General features: G+C 44.9%; 1 protein-coding gene across 3 annotated transcripts in view; it reads right to left on the reverse strand.

The window, feature by feature from the left end:
- The window catches only part of mpp1 (MAGUK p55 scaffold protein 1), a 78735-nt gene that overhangs the window by 4024 nt on the left and 58016 nt on the right, over positions 1-16695 (reverse strand). For all 3 annotated transcript variants that reach the window (XM_070882985.1, XM_070882987.1, XM_070882986.1), the window contains exons 10-11: positions 14537-14742; positions 4982-5065 (exon numbers count right to left, since the gene is read on the reverse strand). In XM_070882985.1, the coding sequence (XP_070739086.1) occupies positions 4982-5065; positions 14537-14742 (290 nt within the window). The remainder of the gene's footprint in view (positions 1-4981; positions 5066-14536; positions 14743-16695) is intronic.

Raw genomic sequence — 16695 nt, forward strand, 5'->3', positions numbered from 1 at the left:
GGGAAATTAGGGATAATGTTAAATCCAAGGAAGAGGCATAAAAATTGGTGAAAAAAAGCAAAAAACGTAAGAACATAAGAAATAGAGGACAGGAGTAGGCTATACGGCCCCTCGAGCCTGCACCGCCATTCAATAAGATCATGGCTGATCATTCCCTCAGTACCCCTTTCCTGCTTTCTCTCCATACCCCTTGATCCCCTTATCCGTAAGGGTCATATCTAACTCCCTCCTGAATATATCCAATGAACTGGCATCAACAACTCTCTGCGGCAGGGAATTTCATAGGTTAACAACTCTCTTAGTGAAGAAGTTTCTCCTCATCTCAGTCCTAAATGGCCTACCCCTTAGCCTAAGACTGTGTCCCCTGGTTCTGGACTTCCCCAACATCGGGAACATTCTTCCCGCATCTAACCTGTCCAGTCCCGTCAGAATCTTATACGTTTCTATGAGATCCCCTCTCATCCTTCTAAACTCCAGTGAATAAAGGCCCAGTTGATCCAGTCTCTCCTCATATGACAGCCCAGCCATCCCTGGAATCAGTTTGGTGAACCTTTGCTGCACTCCCTCAATAGCAAGAATGTCCTTCCTCAGATTAGGAGACCAAAACTGAACACAATATTCCAGCTGAGGCCTCACTAAGGCCCTGTACAACTGCAGTAAGACCTCACTGCTCCTGTATTCAAATCCCCTAGCTATGAAGGCCAACATACCATTTGCCTTCTTCACTGCCTGCTATACCTGCATGCCCACTTTCAGTGACTGATGAACCATGACCCCCAGGTCTCGTTGCACCTCCCCTTTTCCTAATCTGCCACCATTCAGATAATATTCTGCCTTCGTGTTTTTGCCCCCAAAGTGGATAACCTCATATTTATCCACATTATACTGCATCTGCCATGTATTTTCCCACTCGCCTAACCTGTCCAAGTCACCCTGCAGCCTCTTAGCGTTTCCGCACAGCTCACACCGCCACCCAGTTTAGTGTCATCAGCAAATTTGGAGATATTACACTCAATTCCATCATCTAAATCATTAATATATATTGTAAAGAGCTGGGGTCCCAGCACTGAGCCCTGCGGCACTCCACTAGTCACTGCCTGCCATTCTGAAAAGGACCCGTTTATTCCGACTCTCAGCTTCCTATCTGCCAACCAGTTCTCTATCCACGTTAGTACATTACCCCCAATATCATGTGCTTTGATTTTGCACACCAATCTTTTGTGTGGGACCTTGTCAAAAGCCTTTTGAAAGTCCAAATACACCACATCCACTGGTTCTCCCTTGTCCACTCTACTAGTTAAATCCTCAAAAAATTCCAGAAGATTTGTCAAGCAGGATTTCCCTTTCATAAATCCATGCTGACTTGGACCAATCCTATCACTGCTTTCCAAATGCGCTGCTATTTCATCCTTAATGATTGATTCCAACATTTTCCCCAATACTGATGTTAGGCTAACCGGTCTATAATTACCTGTTTTCTCTCTCCCTCCCTTTAGACTGGGAGAAATTTAGAATTCAACAGAGGAGGACTAAGGATTTAATTAGGAGGGGGGAAATAGAGTATGAGAGTAAGCTTACAGGGAACATAAAAACTGATACGTGAAGAGAAAAAGATTAGTGAAGACTAATCTTGCAGTCAGAATCGGGTGAATTCATAATGGGGAACAAGGACATGGCAGACCAATTGATCAAATACTTTGGTTCTGTCTTCACTAAGGAAGACACAAATAACCTCCCGAAAATACGAGGGGACCGAGGGTCTAGCGAGAAGGAGGAACTGAGGGAAATCCTTATTAGTCAGGAAATGGTGTTAGGGAAATTGATGGGATTAAAGGCCGATAAATCCCCAGGGCCTGATAGTCTGCATCCCAGAGTACTTAAGGAAGTAGTACTAGAAATAATAGATGCATTGGTAATTATTTTCCAACATTCCATGGACTCTGGATCAGTTCCTATGGATTGGAGGATAGCTAATGTAACCCCACTTTTTAAAAAAGGAGGGAGAGAGAAAACAGGGAATTATAGACCGGTTAGCCTGACATCGGTAGTGGGGAAAATGCTGGAATCAATTATTAAAGATGTAATAGCAGCGCATTTGGAAAGCAGTGACAGGATAGGTCCAAGTCAGCATGGATTTATGAAAGGGAAATCATGCTTCACAAATCTTCTAGAATTTTTTGATTAACTAGTAGAGTGAATAAGGGAGAACCAGTGGATGTGGTGCATTTGAACTTTCAAAAGGCTTTTGACAAGGTCCCACACAAGAGATTAGTGTGCAAAATTAAGTCACATGGTATTGGGGGTAAGGTATTGACGTGGATAGAGAACTGGTTGGCAGACAGGAAGCAGAGAGTGGGAATAAACAGGTCCTTTTCAGAATGGCAGGCAGTGACTAGTGGGGTACCGCAAGGTTCAGTGCTGGGACCCCAGCTATTTACAATATACATTAATGATTTAGACAAAGGAATTGAATGTAATATCTCCAAGTTTGCAGGTGACACTAAGTTGGGTGGCAGTGTGAGCTGTGAGGAGGATGCTAAAAGGCTGCAGGGTGACTTGGACAGGTTAGGTGAGTGGGCAAATGCATGGCAGATGCAGTATAATGTGGATAAGTGTGAGGTTATCCACTTTGGTGGCAAAAACAGGAAGGCAGATTATTATCTGAATGGTGACAGATTAGTAAAAGGGGAGGTGCAACGAGACCTGGGTGTCATGGTACATCAGTCATTGAAAGTAGGCATGCAGGTACAGCAGGCAGTAAAGAAAGCAAATGGCACGTTGGCCATCATAGCGAGATGATTTGAGTATAGGAACAGGGAGGTCTTGCTGTAGTTGTACAGGGCCTTGGTGAGATCACACCTTGAGTATTGTGTGCAGTTTTGGTCTCCTAATCTGAGGAAGGACATTCTTGCTATTGAGGGAGTGTAGCGAAGGTTCACCAGACTTATTCCCGGGATGGCAGGACTGACATATGAAGAAAGACTGGATCAACTAAGTTTTTATTCACTGGAATTTAGAAGAATGAGTGGGGATCGCATAGAAGCATATAAAATTCTGATGGGATTGGACAGGTTAAATGCAGGAAGAATGTTCCCAATGTTGGGGAAGTCCAGAACCAGGGGTCACAGGATAAGGATAAGAGGTAAGCCATCTAGGACCGAGATGAGGAGAAACTTTTTCACCCAGAGAATTGTGATCCTATGGAATTCTCTATCACAGAAAGTTGTTGAGTCCACTGCGTTGGATATATTCAAAAGGGAGTTAGATGTGGCCCTAATGGCTAAAGGAATCGGGGAATATGGAGAGAAGGCAGGAGTGGGGTACTGAAGTTGCATGATCAGCCATGATCATATTGAATGGTGGTGCAGACTCGAATGGCCTGCTCCTGCATCTATTTTCTATGTTTCTATGCTACAGCAACCCACCTCCCCTGTTATTGGCAGCAGCCAGTCTTGCCTGTTCAGGCTGTTAGCCCGCCAGTTATGACCACCCCACTCAGTATTTGTTTGAAAAAAAAATGCTTTGCCCCCAGAATAAACGACAAGAAGGCAGGGAGAGCAGCTGGGGCTCCAATCCAAGGTGGGGTGTGTGAGGACTAACTAGGAAGGCAGGTAACATTTATTCCACAGGAAAGTGAAGGTTTTAGGGACAAAATTACTAATCTGCACGTGTCTTGTTTTGAAACCCAGTACTGAAGGGAGGTTGGTGTGGATACAAATTGGCAACTTTCCCAACACCACTTGAGTTGAGGTTAATGAAAATAAATGTCAAAAAATAATTTCAGTAGAATAACAGACCAGACAGACTAATATGGGTTATCCCCATCTCACTCCCACTTCACTATTGTCTCTAATTCTGTTACAGTTGTGACTTTGCCCCCACACCAGGTTAGGAAGTGAAACTGGGGACATGTTCCCCCAACACCACTACTGGTCACACTTTGTCACCTGTTGTTTTAGTTTATGTGGTTTCTGCTGTTTATATATATTTTAAAAAGGACAGGATGTTTGTTTGCTTTGGGAGTCTCGTGTCTGGCATGCGGTCGTGTCTGGCATGCGAACAATGTGGCCTGCCCAGCGGAGCTGATCAAGTGTGGTCAGTGCTTCAATGCTGGGGATGTTGGCCTGGTCGAGGACACTAATGTTGGTGTGTCCATCCTCCCAGGGGATTTGTAAGATCTTGCGGAGACATCATTGGTGGTATTTCTCCAGCGACTTGAGGTGTCACAGAAAGTTGTTGAGTCCAGTTTATTGACATATTCAAAAGGGAGTTAGACATGGCCCTTACGGCTAAAGGGATCAGGTATGGAGAGAAGGCTGGGGTGGGGTACTGAGATTGAATGATTAGCCATGATCATATTGAATGGCGGTGCAGGCTCGAAGGGTCGAATGGCCTGCTCCTGCACCTATTTTCTATGTTTCTATGTTTGACTTTAAAATTGGGTCTCAGCTGCGTCTGTGTACTCTGTTCCACCCTCTGACCCTGCTTCACCTGACAGCTGCACTTAGTTTAGCGTTCCAATGTGCAACACTGGAGATCGAATAGTATATTAAAATATTTTTCCCCACTGCTCTTCTAAAGATACTGCCTTGTGGTGGCCGATCTGGGGAGTAACCTGGATAGTTCACAAGCAGAATCTGATGCTTTTTCCCATTCCCTGGGATGAGGATGCCAATGCCATTATTGCCACCGAGATAAGCACGATTTGGGAATTGAATGCAAAACCTTTCTGATGTCTCTAGCTAAAACACTTCCATTTTCATAAATACGGGGATAATCTCTGAGGATTCACAGACATCTATTGCAATGACCACTATGGGTGTGGGGTTATGATGGTTTTATTCTGTCACTTAGGCCGAGTAAATCTAATTATTTGAAGGAGTTCTATTTGTTTCTAAAAATTGCTACAATTAGCAGATATCACCTCTCCCAAATTGACTCTATTAACCTAGACAGCTGAGCTCAATAGAAATCTCCTTACCTGAATGTCTGGCTGAGTAGCAACGGGAGCAGCAATGAATACCACCAGTGGCGCAAACTCTGCTGTTCTGAGTACCTTCAAGGCCTGGCAATAAAGGGAATACATGCAATATTAGTACAGTACATATGGCAGAATCATATTTACAGCATGGAAGGAAGCTATTTCAGCCTATCGTGTCCACGCCAGCCGGTAAAGAACTATCCAGCCTAATCCCACTTTCCAGCTCTTGGTTCGTAGCCCTGCAGGTTACGGCACTTCAAGTGCATATCCAAGTACTTTTTAAATGTGGTGAAGATTTCTGCCTCTACCATCCTTTCAGGTAGTGAGTTCCATGCCCCCATTATCCTCTGGGTGAAAAAATGCCCCTCTAAACTTCCCCCCCAATTACTTTTAATCTCTGCCCTCTGGTTGTTGACCCATCTGCTAAGAGAAATAGGTCCTTTCTATCCACTCTATCCAGGCACCTCATAATTTTATACATCTCAATAAGGTATCCCCTCAGCCTCCTTTGTTCCAAAGACAACAAATCTAGCCTATCCAATCTTTCCTCATAGCTAAAATTCTGCAGTCCAGGCAACATCCTCGGAAATCTCCTCTGCACCCTCTCTAGTGCAATCACATCTTTCCTGTAATGTGGTGACCAGAACTGCACACAGTACTCCAACTGGTGTTTTATACAGTTCATGCATAACCTCCCTGCTCTTGTATTCTATGCCTCAGCTAATAAAGGCAAGTATTCCGTATGCCTTCTTAACCACCTTATCTACCTGTCTTGCTACCAACAGGGATCTGTGGACATGCACTCCAAGGTCCCTTTGTTCCTTGACACTTCTCAGTGTCCTACCATTTAATGTGTATTCCTTGCCTTGTTATAGCCCTCCCCAAATGCATTACTTCACACTTCTCTGGATTGAATTCCATTTGCCACTATTCTGCCCACCTGACCAGTTCATTGATATCTTCCTGTAGTCTGCAGCTTTCTTCTTCATAACCACACAGCCAATTTTTGTATCATCTGCAAACTACTTAATCATAGCGCCCCCCTACATTCAAGTCTAGATCATTGATGTATATCACAAAAAGCAAGGGACCCATTACCGAGCCCTGCGGAACATCACTGGATACAGCCTTCCAGTCACAAAAACACCCATCAACCATTACACTTTGTTTCCTGTCTCTGAGCCAATTTTGGATCCAACTTGCCTCTTTGCCTTGGATCCTGTTATGTCTTGAATAAAGAATCTGACCAGATACTGTAAGCTTAAAATAATGTGTGACCGTAGTCCTTTCCAGGTCTCCAGCCTGTGAGGCCTCCTTATGTACAGGTGCTCCCAAGGGATTGTGGGATCCCTTGGGACTCCAGGGGATGAGTCCTCTGGTGGATAAACAGGTTTACATATATAACAACACTCCCCGCTAAAGTCAATAGTGTAACTATTTACAATGGGAGTCGATCTGGGGCCTTCCTTTCCCTGGTTGATTGTCTCAGTGCAAATGCTGGTTTTGGTGAGTCGTTTGTTGGGCCCTCGCTGGGCTGCTGTGCAGCTGGCCTTACAGGGCTGCTGGGTGTGGTGAGTCCTGCTGGGTTGCTGCAGGTGATGGGCTCTGCTTCGTGGTCAACCGCTAGGTCGGTTGCCACTTGTGTGTGTGTGTTGGGGGATCGAAAAAGGTAGAGTCTATTGTGGGTTGATCTGGATAGTCTGTGAATCTGAGTTTGGTTTGGTCCAAGTGTTTTCTGTAGGTGAGTCCATTTGAAAGTTTGACCAGAAACCCCTACTCCCCTCTTTGGCCACGACAGTGCCGGGAAGCCACTTGGGACCTTGTCCATATTTCAACACAAATACAGGATCATTAATCTCGATTTCGCGTGACACATTTGCGCGATCATGATATGTATTCTGTTGAAGCTGCCTGCTCTCTACCTGTTCGTGTAGATCAGGGTGGACTAATGAGAGCCTTGTCTTCAGTGCCCTGTTCATGAGCAGTTCAGTGGGAGGAACCTCAGTGAGCGAGTGGGGTCTTGTGCGGGAACTAAGCAGGACTCGGGATAGGCGAGTCTGCAGTGAGCCTTCAGTTACCCTCTTCAAGCTCTGCTTGATTGTTTGCACTGCCCGCTCTGCCTGACCATTGGATGCTGGTTTAAACGGGGCAGATGTGACATGTTTGATCCCATTGTGAGTCATGAACTCCTTGAACTCGGCACTGGTAAAGCGTGGCCCATTGTCACTTACAAGGACATCAGGCAGACCGTGCGTGGCAAACATGGCCCGTAAGCTTTCAATGGTGGCAGCGGACGTGCTTGCCGACATTATCACACATTCAATCCATTTGGAGTATGCATCTATAACCACAAGGTACATTTTTCCCAAGAATGGGCCTGCATAGTCGACATGGACCCTGGACCAAGGTTTGGAGGGCCAGGACCATAAACTTAGTGGCGGCTTCCTGGGTGCATTGCTTAACTGTATTACATTTGTGCACACAGGACTCTAAGTCTGCATCAATACCGGGCCACCACACGTGGGATCTGGCTATCGCTTTCATCATTACAATGCCTGGGTGGGTATTGTGGAGGTCACGAATGAAAGTGTCGCTGCCCTTTTTTGGCACCACTACCCGATTACCCCATAGAAGGCAGTCTGCCTGTATGGACATTTCCTGCGTCTCTAACAGGACACTAGACCAACTCCTGTGGAGCAGACAGTTTTTTTTCCAAGGACAGTAAAGGGTCCTGGTTTGTCCAGGTACTAATCTTTCGGGCGGTAACTTGTGATTGCTCACTCTTGAATGCTTCCATTACCATAACTAAATCTGCAGGCTGTGCCATCTCCACCCCTGTGGTGGGCAATGGCAGCCTACTGAGAGCATCGGCACAGTTTGCCTGGCCTGTGGCAGATGGCGTAGTTGTATGCGGGCAACGTGAGCGCCCATCTCTGGATGCGGGCCGATGCATTCGTATTTATCCCCTTACTTTCAGAAAAGAGGGATATAAGTGGCTTATGGTCGGTTTCCAATTCAAATTTGAGCCCAAACAGATATTGATGCATTTTCTTTACCCCGTAAACACACGCTAATGCTTCTTTTTCGATCATGCTGCAGGCCCTCTCAGCCTTAGACAGACTTCTGCATGCATAAGCAACCGGTTGCAATTTCCCAGATTCATTAGCTTGTTGCAATACACACCCGACACCATATGACGACGCATCACATGCTAGTACCAAACGCTTACATGGATCATACAACACAAGCAATTTGTTTGAGCATAATAGTTTCCTAGCTTTCTCAAAGGCATTTTCTTGGCTTTTACCTCATATCCATTCATCTCCTTTACGCAGTAAAGAGTGCAGTGGTTCTAACAGTGTGCTAAGACCCGGTAAGAAGTCACCAAAGTAGTTCAGGAGTCCTAGGAACGACCGCAGCTCTGTCACGTTCTGTGGTCTCGGTGCGTTCTTGATTGCCTTCTTCTTTGAATCGGTGGGCCTGATGCCGTCCGCCGCGATTCTGCTCCCCAGGAACTCCACTTCAGGTGCCAGGAAAACGCACTTCGAGCGTTTTAACCTGAGCCCCACACGATTAAGCTGACTAAGAACCTCCTCCAGGTTCTGCAGGTGCTTGACGGTGTCCCGACCTGTAACCAAGATGTTGTCCTGGAAGACCACGGTGCATGGGACCGACTTCAGCAAGCTTTCCATGTTCCTCTGGAATATCGCCGCAGCCGATCGAATCCCAAACGGGCATCTGTTGTAAATGAAGAGACCTTTGTGTGTGTTGATGCAGGTGAGGCCCTTCGATGATTCCTCCAGCTCCTGCATCAAGTAGGCGGAGGTCAAGTCCAGCTTCGTGAAAGATTTTCCTCCCGTCAGCATCACAAATTGGTCGTCTGCTTTTGGTAGCGGGTATTGATCCTACAGGAAGAAACGATTGATAGTTACTTTGTAATCATCACAGATTCTGATGGTGCCATTTTCCTTGCAGACTGGAACAATTGGACTGGCCCACTTGTTGAATTCGATCGGCGAAATGATGCCCTCTTGTTGCAGCCGGTTCAGCTCGATCTCCACCCTCTCTCTCTTCACGTACGGTACTGCTCTCGCCTTGTGATGGATGGGCCGCACCCCTGGAATCAAGTGGATCTGCACATTTGCTCCTTGGAACTTCCCAATGCCCGGTTTGAACAGCAAGGGGAACTTGTTTAGGACGTGGGCACATGAAGTGTCGTCAACAGACGAGAGAGCTCGGACATCGTCCCAGTTCCAGCATATCTTTCCCAGCCAGCTCCTGCCAAACAGCGTGGGGCCATCGCCCAGTACCACCCAGAGTGGTAAATTGTGCACCGCTCCATCGTAGGAGACCTTTACTGTAGCACTGCTGATTACAGGAATCAGTTCCTTTGTGTACATTCTCAGTTTAGTATGAATGGGAGTCAGGACTGGCCTTGAGGCCTTGCTGCACCACAATTTATCGAAAGTCTTTTTGCTCATTATGGACTGGCTTGCGGCCGTGTCCAACTCCATTGACACTGGGAGTCCATTTAATTCAACCTTCAGCATTATCGGGGGACACCTTGTGGTAAATGTGTGCATCCCATATACCTCTGCCTCCTCAGTCTGAGGCTCTGCTTTGTCGTGATCCACCGTGGATCTGTCCTCCTCTGCAACATGGTGGTTTACAGGATTAGCAAGGTTTGCAGCTCACCTGCACATACGTTGGAGGTATCCCATTGTTCCACAGCCCTTGCAAATGTATCCTTTGAAGCGGCATGAATGAAAACAATGATCACCTCCGCAGCGCCAACAAGGTGTTAATGGCCTTGCATTCACCACCCTTGATGGCGGACTCTGAAACATCTGCAGACGTGCAGCTGCAGGCATGTGAGTCCTACCCTGTACATTACGATTCGAAAACAACATTACTTTGTTCACAGTACTTGCAGCAGCACTCGTGTGCTGAGAGATTTGTTTGGTATTGTCACTGGTGGCGATGAACGCCTGGGCTATTGCTATGGCTTTACTCAAGGTTGGGGTCTCTACAGTCAAAAATTTGCGCAGTATTATTTCATGGCCAATGCCAAGTACAAAGAAGTTCCTGAGCATGTGCTCCAATTGTCCTTCAAATTCGCAATATCCTGCAAGGCGCCTTAGTTCGGTGACGTAGCTCACCATTTCCTGGCCTTCAGACCTCTTGTACGTGTAGAACCAGTACCTCGCCATCAGAACGATTTCCTTTGGGCTTAGATGCTCCCGGACCAGTATGCACAAATCATCGTATGACTTCTCTGTGGGTCTCGCTGGAGCGAGCAGATTTCTTATGAGGCCATACGTTGGTGCCCCGCCAGCGGTGAGGAGGATCACCCTTCGTTTGGCAGCATTCGCTTCTCCTTCCAGCTCGTTGGCCACGAAGTATTGGTCGAGTCGCTCCACGAAGGTTTCCCAATCATCTCCCTCCGAAAATTTCTCCAGGATGCCCACGGTTCTCTGCATTGTTGCAGTGGGGTTCGTCATCTATATCTCATCGCCAGTTGTTATGTCTTGAATAAAGAATCTGACCAGATACTGTAAGCTTAAAGTAATGTGTGACCGTAGTCCTTTATTACAGGTCTCCAGAGTGCCTCGCCAGCCTGTGAGGCCTCCTTATGTACAGGTGCTCCCAAGGGATTGTGGGATCCCTTGGGACTCTAGGGGATGAGCCCTCTGGTGGCTAAACAAGGTATTTACAGGTTTACATATATAACCGATCCCATGGTCACTTTCGTGACCAGTCTGTCATGTGGGGCTTTATCAAAAGCCTTGCTAAAATCCCTATGCACTATATCAAACATACTATCTTCATCGACCCTCCTTGTTACCTCCTTAAAAAATTGTGACTGAATTTTCAACAACAACAACTTGGATTTATATAGCGCCTTTAACGTAGTAAAACATCCGAAGACGCTTTACAGGAGTGTTATAAGACAAAACATTTGACACATGAGAAATTAGGGCAGGGCTTGGTCAAAGAGGTAGATTTTAAGGAGTGTCTTAAAGGAGGCAAAAGAGGTAGAGAGGCGGAGAGGTTTAAGCAGGGAATTACAGAGCTTAGGATCTAGGCACCAGAAGACACGGTCACCAATGGTTGAGCGATTATAATCAGGGATGCTCAGGAGGGCAGAATTAGAGGAGCGCAGACATCTCGGGGGGTTGTGGGGCTGAAAGAGATTACAGAGATAGGGAGGGGCGAGGTCATGGAGGGATTTGAAAATAAGGATGAGAATTTTGAAATCGAGGCGTTGCTTAACCGGGAGCCAATGTTGGTCAGTGAGCACAGGGGTGATGGGTGAGCAGGACTTGGTATGAGTTAAGACACGGGCAGCCGACTTTTGGATCACCTCAAGTTTATGTCGGGTAGAATGTGGGAGGCCAGCCAGGAATGTGTTGGGATAGTCAAGACTAGGGGTAACAAAGGCATGGATGAGGTTTTCAGCAGCGGATGAGCTGGGGGATGGGCGGAGACAGGTGATAGATAACCAAGATACATAACCACATATTGTTCAAAATCATGGCCAGTGTTTTTTGCAGGTTCTGAGTGTGTTAAAATCATGGAATTACAAAGCACGGAAGGAGGCCATTCGGCCCATCGTGCCTGTGCATTACAAAAAATTGCAGTTGAAACTACTTTATAAAGTCCAACTATAAATTAGGTGTCAGCCTCACCTCTGAATCAGAGGTTGTGGGTTTGAGCACCACTCCAGAGATTTGAGGACCTAATCAAGACTGGCATATCAGTGCAGTACTAAGGGAGGGCTGCACTGTCAGCAGTGCTGTCTTTCAAATGAGATGTTAAATTGAGTTTCTCTCAGGTGGACATAAAAGATCCCATGGTGCCATTTCAAAGCAGCGCAGGGGTGTTTTCTGCAATAGTCTGGCCAACATTTATCTCTCAGCCAACATCATGAGAAAGATATTCCTGCCATTATATGTTTAAGCCTGTATGTCAGTGTCACAGGATTATTCTCTACGGGTAATCTTCACCCTGTTGAGTTGGTAGATGAAACTCGCCATTTAATGATTGAACTTGAACCCGATCCCACACATAGGTTCAATAATACTCCTAACCGCCCGCTGTGTAGAAGCACTTTGGCAGCTCCCTGAAAAACGAGCATGGAGGCCCAGAGCACATCAACATCCCATGTGGACAGCAAGCACAAAGGGGTCAGTATATCAATTTATGTTCTAGGTCATTAGGTCCACCACTTTCACTTAAGATAGACGCTCATGCCCATCCCATAATGTGGCTTTAATGTCTGATCAATGCTCCAGTCCTGCAGTCCCCATTTAGTAGGGCATTGAAGGGGGAGGCTGCTTTTAAAGTTTTAAAAATAAATATATAAATTCAGCTACGTTAATGACCTAGACTTGGGGGTACAGGGCACATTTTGAAATTTGCAGATGACACAAACCTTGGAAGTGTAGTAAACAGTGAGGAAGATAGTAAAAGACTTCAAGAAGACATTGGCAGACTGGTGGAATGAGCAGATACATAGCAGATGAAATTCAATGCAGAAAACTGAGGTGTTACATTTTGGTAGGAAGAATGAGGAGAGGTCATACATGCTAAATGGTACAATTTTAAAGGGATGCAAAAACAGAGAGAGCTGGGGGTGCTTGTACACAAAACTTTGAAGGTGGCAGGACAGGTTAAGAAAGATGTTAATAAAGCATATGGGATCCTGGGCTTTATAAATAGAGGCATCGAGTACAAAAGGCAGGAAGTTAAACTAAACCGATATAGAACTCGAGTTCGGCACCAGCTGGAGTATTGTGTCCAATTCTGGGCACCACACTTTAGGAAGGACGTGAAGGCATTGGAGAGAAATTTATGAGATTCGATCCAGTGATGAGGGATTACAGTTACATGGATAGACTGGAGAAGCTGGGAATTTTCTCCTTGGAGCAAAGAGGGATAAGAGGAGATTTGCTTGAGGTGTTTAAAATCATGAATGGTTTAGATAAAGTACTTAAAGAGAAACTGTTTCCAGTGGCTGAGGGGATCAATAACGAGAAGGCACAGATTTAAGGTGATTGGCAAAAAAAAGAGACGACATGATGAAAAACTTTTTTACGCAACAATTGGTTAGAATTTGGAATCTACAGCCTGATCGGGTGGTAGATACAGATTCAATAGTAGCCTTCAAAAGGGAATTGGATAAATACTTAAAGGAGAAAAAACTGCAGGGATGTGGGGAAAGAGCAGGGGAGTGGGATGAACTGGATTGGTCTTCGAAAGAACCAGTGCAGACTCAATGTGCCAAATGACCTCCTCCTGTGCTATAATTCAATGACCCAGCACAAGTAATTGATTATATGTTTACAAGCCTTTCATGACAGAACATACTGATCAGGAAAGAACATTACATTAAAAGTTCAAAGCAAAACACAACAATTCAGGGAGGACTGTGATTTGGAGTTTTGACTTAAGATTTCATCAGAACTGATCTCAACTCATTGACCCCTGAGCTAGGTCCAGACACCTGGAAACTCAGTGCACAACACACATGGACACACGGCCAGCAAGGAGCATTAATGACCACCATTATCAAACCATCTCCATTTCTTTCTGAATTGTCACATGTGTGAGACCTACCTGGCCTGGTTTACATCAGTGCTGAACCAGAATCTAATTCAAGGAATTTATGGTGCCAAATAGAATATTGGATTTCCACAAAATGTGAACCACATGACAGATATACTCTGAACCTAACCACATACTAATCCCCAATGCGTTATAACAAGGATAAACTGGGGAATGGAATCCAGCTACCAGAAGTTAAAGTGTTTTTACACTTGGTGTTTCTCTGGCTCAGTACACAGGAGACTGATGTTTTATGTGCTGACTGGTAATGTCTGCAAAATTACCTCCCTTATCCTGTTAGCAGAACTGTTAGGATAAGGAAGCCAATTTTAGTAATATAACACATGGATCAGGCCCAAACTAGAGAACCGGCCAAGTGTGCATGTGATTTATATGTTGCCAGTGGAGGCAGGGAGGATTGCAGGGTGGTTCCTGCACCAAATCTGCACACATCAGCACTTGCTGCTACAGTTAACTTTTTCAGCATTTACTGGAGCTCTGACTTCTCAGATGGGCCGAATGGCCTCCTTCTGTACTGTACTATTCTATGACTATGATTCTACCTCTGTCCTTTGCATCCTGGCACTAGTTCCACTTGCACAGTGGCAGCAAGTAGCCCTTCATTGGCATCAGATCACACAATCTGCCATGATAGATGTCCACAGAGTGCTAGCAAATTATTTAAATGAGCTGACCACACCAGCATCCAAGGTGAAGTCTTCCATGTGCAGACGGTGGTGCCGCACTGGGGCTGCGTTATTTGCCCCATGGAATCCGAACAACCAATGAGCAGTGCTGTACTCATTACATAAATAGTGGGTGTTCTGCATATGTCAAGAGGAGGCAGGGAGGAGGGGAAGCATTGGTGCCAGTGCATATATTCTTGCTGAATGTCTCCCAGTCAGTCAGAAAGTATTGGTGATCCTCTACTTAGTTATTGGGACATACCTGGGGCTCAATATCCACCACTGCAATTTTGCCCTGGCCTTGGTTGATCTTGCGGATTGTCTCCAGCTTTGTTCCAAACATGGCCCCTTGGAAGCTTCCATACTCTAGGAATTCATTCAAGGTGATGTTCTTCACCATGTCATCATTGGAAATAAAGTAGTAGTTCTTTCCGTCTTCTTCATTTTGCTTTGGTGACCTGGAGGTGTCTAGTGGAGGAGGAAAGAATATTTTATAGCAGGTTCATTATTGTTTTGGGGGGGGAAAGCTGGGTTTTCTTTTGTTGCTGGATTTGGTCAGATTCGGAATTCATCAGTTGACCCTTAAAGTAAAATACCTCCATCCCTGGTATATTGCTGTGTGGGAAACTAGCCAATAATCTAGCCATTTTAAGTTACTTTAGCATGAATATGTTGGACTCCTGACATCAAGTTGCAATCCAATCTCACATTTTGCATAGGGGGTTCCTTTTGCCAGTCCCAATTAGGTTGTTTACGGGAACAGGGAGACAAATCCTTCCTCCCTTGGTGAAGCCTCACAACTCACAAAGTTAAATGCAGATGAGGGAGGTCATTCAGCTCATCTAATGGATTTGTAGTTACCTGGGTTTGTTTTTTCACCTTTCTTGAAAACAGGTACCACATTGGCTTGTTTCCAATACAGTGGGAACTCTCCTGTATTGATTGACTCCCTCAGCACTTTGTAGATTTTATGCCTAGTCTCACTTAGCCCTCTCTGGTAGTAGCATCTGTCCCTAGCGATATATTGCTTTTGAGCTTTTTAAGCCTGCAAAGGAATTTGAATTGAGAAGTTCCACAAGTTCCACAATAAAGGAATAAAACCTTATGCTCTTCAAAAGCAGTCCCAAGTGCATTAACCCATGAGGCAAAAAGCGTACTCCTAGTGTATCTTTCAGTTGTGATTGGCTTTGTACCGGATGTACTGGGTGAAGTATATCCATCAGTAACTATCACATTGTACTTCTCCTAGTGGAACACCTTGCAGACCATGCAGTTGCCTTGGCAGTGCACTATCGCTACTCTCAATGTAGGAGCGTGGTTGATTTCTAATTTACTTTCAGACCTCCAGGATGGATTTAGGGGTCCGAGAGCAAGAAAAAGAAATGTTGTAACTTCTCAGCAAACATCAAAACGGAAAAGCAATCCCTGATATAGCTAATGAATTCCAGGTCCAAAGATTTTCCTATTGTGCACATGTGAATAGCTCAGTACTTCTGCTCCCCAATTATGCCACAGATCATTTACATCCATAACTCTGACATTCCTTGCGACTCGGGTAACAACTGGACATATGGTTTGAGATAAACAATCCATAGTTTGAATGGGGTCGTGCTTCTTAAAGTAATCATCTTGTATCAGTCCAAAAATTCCCTCATTAGGGAGAGTTTGGACTGGGCTTTCTTTATAGCAGCAGCTTTCTTTATAGACTTCTGCCCTCCACAAGAATGGGGGAGTCGGACTAACTGGATTGCTCTTCGAAAGAGCCGGCGCAGATTCGATGGCCTCCTTCTGTGCTATGATTCTATAATTCTAACCCATTTTCCTGGGTTGAGGTCATTATAGATGCAGGGTGGAATCCCTTTTATTGCAAGGCAGAAAAATCCCGGCAATATTGCAGTGGAACCACTGCCTCACCAGAGGAGGTGGCCAAGTATTTAAAGGGGCATAAGAGACCTGAAGAGGAGATGGCAGAAATCTCTTTAAGATCTTGGTTGAGATGGAGAACTAACCTCTGAGCTATTAGGACAGCTGGAACTTTGTTTTTCAAAGTAGAAAATATTTTTAAATGTCTTTGGTTGAAGTATTTAAAGGAGTAATGAACCTATTAGAGTTTTGTCATGATATTTCTGTGGTATATTATATCAACAATATTTACAAAATTCTTATGATTCATATTTTCATTTTATAATTTTTTTTGCTTTAACATGTAAAATCTCTGGTCCATATTTGGATAACACTAAATCATTGACACAAATTACTACAAGTAGAAGTAATTGTTAATCTTTGGGTCATGTAATTATCAATAAAAACATAGCTTCTGAATCTCGATGTAGTGTTTGCTTACACAAATTGTTGAGGGAGAAAACCATTCTATAAAATACCAAAGATTATAACAGATGGCAAAGAAATTAGCATTGCAAC

Source organism: Pristiophorus japonicus, chromosome 6 (genome assembly GCF_044704955.1).
Source record: "Pristiophorus japonicus isolate sPriJap1 chromosome 6, sPriJap1.hap1, whole genome shotgun sequence".
In the NCBI taxonomy this organism is placed as follows: domain Eukaryota; kingdom Metazoa; phylum Chordata; class Chondrichthyes; family Pristiophoridae; genus Pristiophorus; species Pristiophorus japonicus.